Source organism: Silene latifolia, chromosome 11 (genome assembly GCF_048544455.1).
Source record: "Silene latifolia isolate original U9 population chromosome 11, ASM4854445v1, whole genome shotgun sequence".
Taxonomy (NCBI): domain Eukaryota; kingdom Viridiplantae; phylum Streptophyta; class Magnoliopsida; order Caryophyllales; family Caryophyllaceae; genus Silene; species Silene latifolia.
In genome coordinates this window covers 204899127-204911762 of record NC_133536.1, presented here as the reverse complement: position 1 = coordinate 204911762, position 12636 = coordinate 204899127, and the positions used below count along the sequence as shown (strand labels likewise).

Sequence of the window (12636 nt, the reverse complement as noted above, 5' to 3'; positions counted from 1 at the left end):
ATTACGGAGTTGTGCAACACTGCAGCTCCAAAATACTATGTAGTGGTCATTTTGATTCAAATGTTGGGAAAATAATTTTAAAAAAAAAAATGTTTTAAGAACATTTTAAAACATTAAACGCATACTATAAAATGCCAAACAACATAATAAATATTATTCTGTAAAACATTATACCAATCGTTGGTTGGCGCAGTGGTAGCATGGGGCTGCGCTTGGTAGGGAGGCCTGCGGATCGATCCCCCACAACTGCGATTGGGAGGGGTTTAAATACCGTAATCCTTGGACACGCCCCGAAATCCGGATTAGTCGGCCCAATGTGGTTCGGATTACCGGATGGTTTAGACAAAAAAAAAAATCTGTAAAACATTATGATTTGTCGTATTAAATACGGAGTATAATATAGCAACATTCATTCAGTGATAGAAATAAATGAGTTTTCAACTAAGAAAATGACTGTCTCACATTGTCAGACTATCTTATTCTATAATTTAGACGAATATATACCACCTTAAGAGTTGTAATTACAACTTTATAAGAATCGATTATATGTGCTATTGAATATTTGATAGTTTAATCTTTTGGTATTGAATTCAACACAAATTCTTATTTGAAAACTTGTATCTAATAAGATTATCACGATTCACGAGTTTGCTTATTATATGATAGTTATTTCGTTAATGTAATTTGAACAAGTTAAAGGATATATACCTTGTTTATAATTTGAAAATCTCGTGAATTTGGTTTTAAAACCCATTTCTTATCGGCTTAATTTTACTCAGTTTAGCCCACTTCATTTTAGTTCAGCTTAATTCAGGTTACTTCAATTCAGCTTAGCTTATTTCAGCTCTATTTATCTCACCAAATCTTGATTCTCAGCTTCATCCAGTTCAGTTCAGCTTAATTCAGTTAAGCTCATTCAACCAAAAAAAAAAAAAAAAAACAAGGTCTAAGTTCCCTATACTTAATAACTTTGTCTAAGAAATTCACATTCACAATACTAATTATTATTGATTCGAAGGGATCCCTATAAGCAACTAGATGGTCGACCAAATTCACAATTTGGTGATTAGAATTTAGAACTCCTCTAATACAACTATTATCAGTGTGTATAATTGACATCTCTAACATAAAAAATTACTAAAATATCAATAATAATTTGTAAAGATGAATTAGATTGCATCGAGAATCATTGAATTCTAGGTTCCCCCTCTTTTGGACACTATTCTTTGTTGTGGAATGGTAAGCCTAAATATATGAAATATTTTTTTGGATAAAAATTACAAGAGATAGATGACAATAGGAAAACGGACATATGGGCACTTTCACCAACTTTGTAATCTAGGAGATTAATTAATCTAATCCCAATGAGGACTGTAAACTGTAAATTGTAATTGTAATCATGTAAATTTGAGTTGACGGACTCTGCTCGAATCTTGTTTAACTTAAAATGTTGGATTAAAAACTCGACTTGTGAAATGTCTCAAGTTCAGCTCGAAAACTATCCAATTATTATCATCTTTTTTACTCCGTATTTTTTTTTTTTTTTTTTTTCTGATTGAAATGAAAACGGATATATTTTCAATACAAATGAAAAATATGAAATACTAAATCAAATGTTTACGTACATAATTAGTGGATGTTAGAATAAACATAAACATAAAACAAATAATTAAATAACTAGTCTTGCTATAGACGGATATATCCGTCTATAGCTAAAGACGGGTCAAATAGCTTGAAAGTGGTGACATTTTTTGCCCCCACCACCCCACTTGTTGTTTATCTTATTAGGAGTATGATATTGTATTTGACCCGTCTTTAATTATAGACGGATATGTGCCGTCTATAATAAAATTTTGTGATAATTAAAAGTAAGTCCGAGTAGCCGCCGAGTATATGAAGCCAAAATTACGCCTAGGAAATGAGAGTTGAGAAGGATATGTGGTAGTGCCAAGTTCTAAAAGACAAAATCATACTCTCGTGATACCAAAGTGAAAAACGTTACGGACTTCAACGCCACTCATTGACGGTGCTCTAAGTCGATTACGACGGACAATCGGTTATAGTTTTACTCCGACGTTGTAGACCACTTGCTTATTTGAGGTCTTAAAGTGATGTTTATATAAAACTATATTTTTATTCAAAGAGAAATGAACTTTTGATTTCAAAGTCAGAAGGTGAACTATTTCTTATTAGGATTAACACTTGGGTAATATCAATACAATGTACTTATGATCAGTTTGACTACTAATAGCTAGTGAAGGTAAAAAGGTAGAAGTTCATGTGAAAACCCATCGTATAAATTACCATGGAGTACAAATGTAAAATGCATATATGATTTTGACAAGTAAAATGGAAAGGAGATCGTGTTGTGACCTCGTGCAATTGCTCTCTTGAATGAAAAATTCTAGGTGCATGCATGCATTTGATCATTGTATAACCTATGAAATGAGAACATTGAGTTATACCATGTTTCTTATAATGAAATTTTCTAAACTGAATTAAATTAAAAGTAATTCTAAATTATGGAACAATATTGAACATTCAATATTGTGATCACATGCTTCTAGAACATTCTACTTCCTTGATCAGCAGCAACACGTCAGCCTTGTAGTCAACAGTTAGTTAGGAGGAGTCAAAGTTTGTTACATATATTTTGAGTTTGTTAGAGGGCACTATTGTAAATAGCTACAGTTAGTTAGAATTCTAGACTGTGTATAAATATAGGATCAAAGCTGTAACATTATTTACTTTTCATTTCTCAATAATATCCAACAATTCTATTTACATTTGCTCTCAATCAATTTACTCAGTTTCTTCAATCATAAGCTTGCTATACATCAATGGCGTCCAAATCCATGGCTTCTGATGGTATCAAAGCAGGATCTTAGATCCTGATTCTGCATACTTCAAAGCTTCCGCAAATTAAAGCATAATTTTCTTCAATCTTTCAATTGAACTTCTTAAAGATTCACAAAATAAAAAAAAAATAAAAAATCGTTTTTTTTACAATTACTCATTTTTTCCACAATTCAATCACAAATCAATCAAAATTTTCAAATCAACCAAAATGCCTACAGAATCAGCAAATTCTACTGTTTCGAATTCAGATTCAAGAATCTTTGATGATCCTTATCATCCTACTAATGGTGATCATCCAGGGATGCATCTACTCACAGTACCTTTCAATGGAAAGAATTTCTCAAGATGGAGCCGAGGAATTAAACGCGCTCTTGCAGCAAAAAATAAGGCGTGTTTCATTACAGGAAGTCTCAAAAAACCTGCTGAAGGACATTCTGATCATCAAAAGTGGATTCAAGTGGATTATATGGTCACAAGTTGGATTATGAACACAATTTTAGGAGAAATTTCTGGAGATTTCGATTATGTTGATAGTTCAAAGCACCCTTGAGATGATCTAAATGAGAGATACGGTCAAACTAATGGTCCTATGTACTATGAGATTGGGAAAGATTTGTATAATCTTCAACAAGGAAGCATGTCCATAGCTGAATACTACGGGAAAATGAAGCATTTATGGGAAGAATTGCAGAACATTGAAGGAATTCTGGAATGTGTGTATGAAGTTCTTGAAAAATGTTCCTGTAGCCTTCTGAAGAAGTTCATAGAAGCTGAGAATAACAGAAGGTTAAATCAGTTGTTGATGGGAGTTGATCCAGCATATGATCATCTCAGACAGATTCTCCTTGCACAAGATCCCTTGCCTACTGTTAATCAGGTCTTCTCAAGACTATTGCAAGCTGAAAGCCAGAGGTCAATCACAGAGAAATTGCCTGTCAATGAGGAATCTACTACTCTATTTGTTTCCAAAAATTATAATCACAAGATTCAGTATCAAGGCCAAGCGAACAAGGAGTACAAAGACTTCAAGAGATCAAAGTTCAACAACTATGGAGCAGAAACAGGAGACTCATCTGATGCGATTGTCAAACCTATGTTTTGCAAATATTGCAAAAAGGATAATCATAACATTGAGAACTGACGCATACTTGAATACAAGAGGAAGCAAAAGAATAACGAAATAGGAGACAAATCTAATGGAAATCCAGCACAAAGAAGATTTGCAACTAATGTTGCTGAAGAAAGTATTTCAGATCCATTGGAATTCAACAAGAATACTGATATGCAGTTCAGTCCTTCATCCTCACAGTATTCTGATAATATCAATCAGTTTCATGCTTATTCAAGGCAAGGTGTTCAGGCTCCCTCAATGGCTATTGATAAAGGATATCTCACTCGTATTATTCAACAAGTTGTCAGAAATATGAGCATCAACCAACAGGCTGGTGAATCTACCAGTACTGCAAATTTGGCCAATTTTGCAGGTATACACTCTGCGTTATCTGCTATTAATGTCTATTCACAAAGTGATGTTATGCATTGGATAGTAGATACAGGAGCGTCTGATCATATGAGTCCTTGGATTTCATTATTTCAAAATTTGAGGAAATTACATCATCATATCTGCATTAGTTTACCTGATGGTAGGGTAAAATCTGTGCAACAAGTTGGAGATATAAGAATTAATGCACATCTTTTGCTGAGAAATGTGCTATTTGTCCCTGATTTTCGACATAATTTGCTTTATGTTGGCAAGTTAGCTATGGACCCTGGTTATCAAGTTGTTTTTGATAACAAAGGGTGTAAATTTCAGGACCCTACAACTAAGATTACTCTGGCTTATGGGGTGAAGAATTCTAGATTATACAAGCTACTCAATGTCAATGAAGGCTTGGATTCCATGAGAAGCTTGAATAAAGACTATGTCTATAGTTCAATGAACAATGTAATAAAAGATAGGGCAAGTAATGTTAGCTTTGTTTCCATTTTACATGCCAGACTAGGGCATAGTTCAGTCTCTAAGATGAAGCATATCCCTGGAAATTTTTGTAATGACATTACTAAATTGGATTGTGAAATTTGTCTCAAATCAAAGTTTCATCAGTTTCCTTTTGAAAGAAGTGATTCAAGGGCACCTAATGTTTTTGATTTGGTACATGATTTATGGGGACCTTATCGCGCTCCTAACATCTCTGGTGATACCTATTTTCTTACAATTCTTGATGATTTCACACGCACAACTTGGACACATTTGCTTAAGGACAAACACCAAGTTTATTATACCTTATATGCTTTTATTGCTTATGTGGAGAACCAATTCAGTACTTCTATAAAACAAATTCGTAGTGATAATAGGACGGAAATTATATATGGATCTTGCAAAAGATTGTTAGCAGATAAGGGCATTATCTCTCAGCGTAGTATTCCAGGAGTGCCTCAACAAAAAGGACGGGTTGAGAGAAAACACCGTCATTTACTTGACACAGCATGGGCAATCAGGTTTCATGCTAATCTCCCTAAGAGGTTTTGGGGAGAATGTCTTCTTGCTGCTACACATATAATCAATATGCTTCCTTCTTCTGTACTTAATTGGCAGATACCCATTGAGCTTCTCCTCAAAAAACCTGTGGATTATGATGCCTTGAAAGTTGTTGGTTGTTTATGTTATGCATATAACAGGACAGTTAATAGAGACAAATTTGATTCAAGAGCAAGACGTTGTATACTTCTTGGTTATCCCCATGGAAGCAAAGGATACAAGCTTTTTGATTTGGATGTTCAGAAAAAATTTCTTAACAGAGATGTTCGGTTTTATGAGAATATTTTTCCATACAAATTCAATCTTGAAAATTCTAATTTTTCTCCTTCTGAAATCTTACTTCCCTTGGTCACACCTTCTTCTGATTCTCCTCCTGCAGTTTCTTCATTTGATTCTGTTGTTTCTTCTAGGATTGTTACTGATATTGAGGCCACCAGTGGTTCTGAATCTCCTCACAATACTGCCAATATAGATACTACTATTTTGCCTCTCTCTCGCAATGCTTCTCCTGCTATTAATACTACCAATGATGTTCTTCTTCCTGCAGAACCAAGGAAATCCAGTAGAGAAAGGCAATTATCTTCTAGGTTGCAGAATTTTGTTTTGCCTAAATTGTCCTCTCTTCCTCCTTCATCTACTGTTTTCAACATTCACACCCTTTTTTCTTCTATGCCACATCACAGTCCTGAGTATAAAAGCTCTTTGGCAAATGTTTTGGCTAAGCCTGAACCCAATTCTTATGTTCAGGCAGTCAATGATCCCAATTGGACAACAGCTATGAAGCAAGAATTACATGCTCTTGAGAAAAATCATACCTGGGATGTCGTTGATCTTCCTTCTGGTCATCGTCCTATAGGTTGCAAATGGGTTTATAAACTCAAATTTAAACCAGATGGCAACATTGAACGTTATAAAGCAAGGCTTGTAGCAAAAGGTTACAAACAAATTGAAGGCAAGGACTACAAGCACACGTTTTCTCCTGTCGCTAAATTTGCCACTATTCGTACTGTCATGGCTTTAGCAGCAGCTCGTGGTTGGCCATTATTTCAATTGGACATCAACAACGCTTTTTTGCATGGCTATCTCGATGAAGAGGTGTATATGGATCCACCTCAAGGTTATACAAAGGCAAAGCCAGGGCAAGTTTGCCATTTGAAACGCTCTCTTTATGGTTTAAAGCAAGCAAGTCGACAATGGAACATTAAATTATCTCGATTTCTCATGAAAAGTTTGGGCTTTTCACAGTCTAAACATGATTATTCACTTTTTACAAAAGCACAAGGATCAGATTTCACAATAATTCTTGTCTATGTTGATGATCTTTTGATCACCGGTTCTCATTCTTCCTTTATACAACAAATTAAAATGGCTCTTGACAAGCAATTTACTATTAAAGATCTTGGTCTTCTGAGATTTTTCCTTGGGGTTGAAGTAACTCGAAATCATCAAGGTCTCCTCTTGAATCAACGGAAGTATATTGTTGACCTGCTTCTTGAAACTGGTTTACAGGACTGTAAACCCACACCAATTCCTTTTCCCCGGGGTGTCAAATTATCTCCTGATGATGGTGAGTTGTTATCAGATGCTGAATCTTACAGAAGACTTGTTGGACGTTTGTTGTACCCTAATTTAACTCGCCCGGATATCTCTTATTCTGTACAACAATTGTCTCAATTTCTTAGTGCTCCTCGCCAATCCCATTATCAGGTTGCTCTTCACGTTGTCAAATACTTAAAGGGTACACTAAATCATGGCCTTTTCTATCCTTCTAATTCTGACCTGCAGCTCCATGGATATTCGGATGCTAATTGGGGTAATTGTCCATTCTCTGCCAAGTCTCTTACCGGATATTGTGTCTTCCTTGGGAAGGCTCTCATTAGTTGGAAAATAAAAAAGCAGAAGACTGTTTCTAAGTCTTCTGCCGAATCTGAATATCGTAGCATGAGTGCTACCACCAGCGAATTAGAATGGGTTGAAGGTTTGCTTAATGATTTGCAGCTCAAGGTTTCCTTACCCATTCCTCTTCTTTGTGACAATCGCGCTGCTCAACATTCGCTGCTAATCTTGTCTTCCATGAGCGCACCAAACATCTCAATATCGACTGTCATTATGTCCGGGACAAAGTGCAGGAAGGCTTCATTGCTACAGTTCATGTTAAATCTTCTCTTCAATTAGCAGATATCATGACCAAAGGTTTAGGCGAATCACAGCATAACTTTTTGACTTCCAAGTTAGGACTGTGTTCTACAAACTCAGTGCCAACTTGAGGGGGGGATATGGAACAATATTGAACATTCAATATTGTGATCACATGCTTCTAGAACATTCTACTTCCTTGATCAGCAGCAACACGTCAGCCTTGTAGTCAACAGTTAGTTAGGAGGAGTCAAAGTTTGTTATAGATATTTTGAGTTTGTTAGAGGGCACTATTGTAAATAGCTCCAGTTAGTTAGAATTCTAGACTGTGTATAAATATAGGATCAAAGCTGTAACATTATTTACTTTTCATTTCTCAATAATATCCAACAATTCTATTTACATTTGCTCTCAATCAATTTACTCAGTTTCTTCAATCATAAGCTTGCTATACATCAATGGCGTCCAAATCCATGGCTTCTGATAAATGGATAATACCTTATTGTACAACAATGGTGGAAATTCTCAAAAAAATTAGAAACAAAATCATTTTTTTTCTTTTTTGGTTAAATGGGCTTACTGTGTCGCGGTTAAGAGTTGAATCCCCAATCTTACAATTGAATTATTAAAACAGCTCTTACCACATGCATAAGCTAACTCTTATTATTACAGAAACAAAATTATTGAAAGTTAGATTATTAGTTAAGATTTACGATGCCATTGTACATCAATTATCCGATCTAGTTATAAAGATCATCCACACTCCCAAACAAATAAGACAAGTCCATAACAACAAACAAATCCGATCACAAACATGCTTTTAAATCTCACCCTAGCTAGCTATACATCTATCGTAGTTGTGGCCTCCTATTGCAAATTATTCAAAAAAGCATTGGCTTTTTCCTTGGTTCCTAAAAATTAACAATCCAAAAAGGAGAAGAAGCATGCAAATAATCAATAAAATAAAACTCTTTTTTACAAGTTTACATTTGTTTTGTCCCTAAAAAATGTTTATAATTTTGGTGGCTTCGAGTTCAATGTCTTCTCTTTTGTGTTCCCACATTCTTAAAAGAAGATCCAAATTTCCACAATTTTTGACTGACAAACATAACATTACACCATCTCTATATATCTTTCACTGACAGTCAACCCGATCCATGTCAGTAATCGGATCCAGAGAACTAACACAAACATCCAACTAAATATCCGACACTGAAAATTGTTGACTTTCACTTCATTTGCACTCAAAAAGCAAAACCCTAATTTTTTTATGAGCCAATCATGTACACTTGGTATGTCCTTGTGATCTTGGTAGACATGTTTTTTTACTAGTTTATGTCCCACTTTGGATTATCTATGTGTCCACAAATGTTATCATACTAGTGTAGCTCCCGTGCAAACATTGCACGGTATATATAAAGTTTTACTTTTTTTAGTGTATTATATTTATGAAATTTAAACTAATTAAACTTTTTTTTTTCAAACGTTTCTCATCGTTATATTTTGATTTGAAAAATTAAAGTCAAAATCGTATTAATCATGAAATGAGTATTTCAATGAAAGTTTTTCCTATTAGCGAGAGATTAATGGTGTTATTTTATAAAATTTTACTGAAAATATATTTTTAGCCGCAACTTTTTATCATAGAAAATCAATGAATTTTTTTCTATGATTCTTTAAACAAAAAAAAAATCTTTTTATATTATAAAAAGATTGGAGATAATTTTGTGTAGAATATAAAATACTAAATGACATGAATATCACAAATAAGTTTATAAATCTGAAAGATTATGTGTATTATATCCCACCATACTTATAGAATATGCTAAAAAAATAACTAAATTTTATTTTAGGAAATATGTTTAGGCGGGAAAAATTTGGAGTTTGCCTATTCATTTAGTAAATAGGGGATTACTTAAGTACTGTATTTAGGAGATATCGGCTAATTTAAATGGTAAAGTTATGAAAAATGATACACAAAATCTGGGTTTAAATCTCGTCATCATCAAATCTGAGTATTGTCCCTCCATTTTTTTAAAAAAAATAGAATTAACAAATTTTTAAATACACGAGATTTTGGATCAAAGCAAGGTTTATTTAAGTTTTTAGTTTAATTCGAAGATATCAAAATAGAAGTATTGTGGTTCGACACTCTATATGAGCTCAAGTACTGTCCGACACTCGATCCTTGAACACTGGTATGACACTCGGACACTTTATTTTAGACCAAAAATTTGACTTTTTTTTATTAAAAAACTATGCCCGACACTTGGAAATGCATCCATGTCCGACCCTTCAAGCCGAGTCAGAATAACATAGCATACAAGTGTATGAGTTTCAAACTCAAATTAGGTATGTGTAACACTCAATAATAAACAATTGATTTAGATTTGTCTTAGTAACTTTTAGATTTAGCTAAAGTATATTATGCAACTCGATCAAACACTTATGTTACATTATATAACCTTTTGTACTAAGTCTCACATGTGATGGTCGCCCTTTTTGCTTTATAATTTTTCTTTTCAATAATACTCGCTCATATTCACTATATTCGTCCCCTTTACTTTTTACCCAAGAAATAAGGAAGTGAATTTAGACCACACAAAATACACTACCCCACATGTCATTGAATTTGGACGACACAAATCAACCCAAAAAAGGAAATAGGGAAGAAAACCCGAATAACCGAATAAGAAAATAGGGAAGAAAACCCTGAATAGGAGGGAGTAATGGCATTTTAGATTTAATTTGTCTCTTGATTTTTAACTATGAAAACCACTTCAATAAAACGATTAGGCTATAGGTTGAGGTGCAATCAATGGTTACTGATTTACTCGTATTTCATAAATCTAGATCTATGTAATGTATAAATCATATATTTCAAATGTTGATGTTGTTTGAGGGCTGAGGCCCTTAATATATTTAAATCTTGTTATTTTACCAAAATGAAGTTGAGTTGAACTAAAGTAAATTGAGCTGAAACTGAATTGAATGGAACTAAAGTGAACTGAAACGAACTTAATAAATAATCGAAAAATTTAATAATACTAATAATAATAACATAAAATGTTGTTTTAATAATTGAGCATATTACATTATTACCATTACCATAAAACTTACACTAACATCATTTTTTGTGAGTGGGATTATTATAATGTTCATCGGAAGTATTTAATAACGTTGTACTCTATAAAGTTAAAAGCTAAAAAAAAGAAGACAATACACTAGTTGCATTGACAAAAAAGGCATTGGAACATTGCTCTATAAAAGCATACCACCATGGCACCATGCTATATATAAGTTGCTCTTAATAACTCCCTTTTTTAGGAACGTATCCCTTTTAAGTTAGTGTTGCCTTACCTAAAACTCAACTAAAAACATCACTAACAAAAATACAAAATAAAACAAGAGTGCACTACTACATAAAAAAAGTATGGAAGAAGAAGGAATGCCAGGGTTTTGCATTCAAGCAAAAAGAGGTGGTTGTTTCGGTGGCGGTGGGGGTGGTAGTGGGACTAAGTGTGGTCGGTGGAACCCTACCGCGGAACAAGTTAAGGTTTTGACCGATTTATTTAGGTCCGGGCTTAGAACCCCTAGTACTGACCAAATTCAGAAAATATCTAATCAGTTGAGCTTTTATGGTAAGATTGAAAGTAAGAATGTTTTTTATTGGTTTCAAAACCATAAGGCTAGGGAGAGGCAGAAACGACGTCGTGTCTCCAAGGATAATAGTAACAATAACGATAATACGTCGTGCTTCCAAGTTGATGATCATCATATAAAGGCAGTTGCTCCTACAAAATGTACGTCCATCTTTCTTTGCATGAATGATATTTATTTTTTATAATAGTTCGACTATCGAGTTTATTATTTCAAAACACTCGCTTATGAATCCTGGTCATGAGTACCAGTTCTCATAGCTTTATAAACTAAGTTAGCTGACATATGGAATATTTCGTATTGATTGTGATTATGTTTAGAGCAAATAATTAGCACGAAGTAAGAAATACATGTAAATATGGTGATACCGAAACTCATTACTGACCTAGTTATGATTTTGTGCCCGGTGTATGAATGATCTTTATTTGTAATAATGGTATCAACTATCGAGTTTATTTCAAAACACTCGCTTATGAATCCTGGTCATCAGTACCAGTTCACAGGACTTTATAAGCTAAGTTAGCTGACATCTGAATATTTTGTATTAATTGTGATTATGTTTAGAGCAAATTAAATAATGAGCACGAAAATTGAAATAACATGTGAATATGGTGATACTAAAACTCATTAATTACTGATACGGTTACTTTATGTTTTCGCATATTTTATCTTAGAATGATAAAAGTAATTTGCTCTAGCTAAACGGTTGTGTACTTGGCTAACAGATTTTGGCGAGATAAATCAAGTGGCATGCGAACAAGAGAGAGCAATAGAAACACTCCAACTCTTTCCGATGAATTCATACAACGTACCGGAATCGGAGAAGATAAGGATGATTTCAAATGAATGCAAAGAGAACAACTATGCAACCTTTGGTTATGCCTTTGGAAGAGAGTTTGATCATCCTCCTTTGGATTTGCGCTTAAGCTTCTTTTAGGCTTAGTCATTATTATCATACTCCATTTCCTTAATTAAGAAACAAAATTTCCATATGATGCACAATGTTTAGTTTATGTTTTTAAAAAAACATATTTGCACCTCATCAACATTAATGTAATTCTAGATCATATAGCATAAAGTTTAATTTGTCTAATATGGACTCCAAGTTGTTGCAAAAGGTTGATCACTTCCTTCGTCTGTCCCAATTGATAGTTATCGATTATCATTTCTTAGAAATATGTATTTTCAAACATAGATAACTAATGACCTGGACGAAAAGAATACCAAATCCGATTATAAAAGAAACGTAAGCTAATGGAATAACATTAAAGTGATCCCAATACGCCTCAACCATTTTCTATTTGAATGAGAGAACATTTTTTGTTATAAATGTTCTCATAGGGTTATGTAAAGGAATCGAAATTTGGGATAAGGATAAGGATAAGGAACAGTTCACACTCATTTATCACTTGATCTGTGACATATTGTATTCAACTCAAACC

The 12636-nt window shown here is 33.8% G+C and overlaps 1 protein-coding gene across 1 annotated transcript; it reads left to right on the top strand.

Moving 5' to 3' along the window:
* The first annotated feature begins 10858 nt into the window (after nucleotides 1–10858).
* Nucleotides 10859–12284, top strand: LOC141615374 (WUSCHEL-related homeobox 5-like). Its single transcript, XM_074433760.1, has 2 exons — nucleotides 10859–11337; nucleotides 11920–12284. The coding sequence occupies exons 1-2, from the start codon at nucleotides 10968–10970 to the stop codon at nucleotides 12129–12131; spliced, it is 582 nt and encodes a 193-aa protein (XP_074289861.1). The 5' UTR covers nucleotides 10859–10967; the 3' UTR covers nucleotides 12132–12284.
* Nucleotides 12285–12636: the final 352 nt, after the last annotated feature.

Bases quoted from the DNA above. Each gene is read 5' to 3' on its own strand.
- LOC141615374 (XM_074433760.1), top strand. From the start codon at position 10,968: ATGGAAGAAGAAGGAATGCCAGGGTTTTGCATTCAAGCAAAAAGAGGT. The intron at 11,338-11,919 runs GTACGTCCATCT...CTTGGCTAACAG, and splicing joins GGCAGTTGCTCCTACAAAAT to ATTTTGGCGAGATAAATCAA.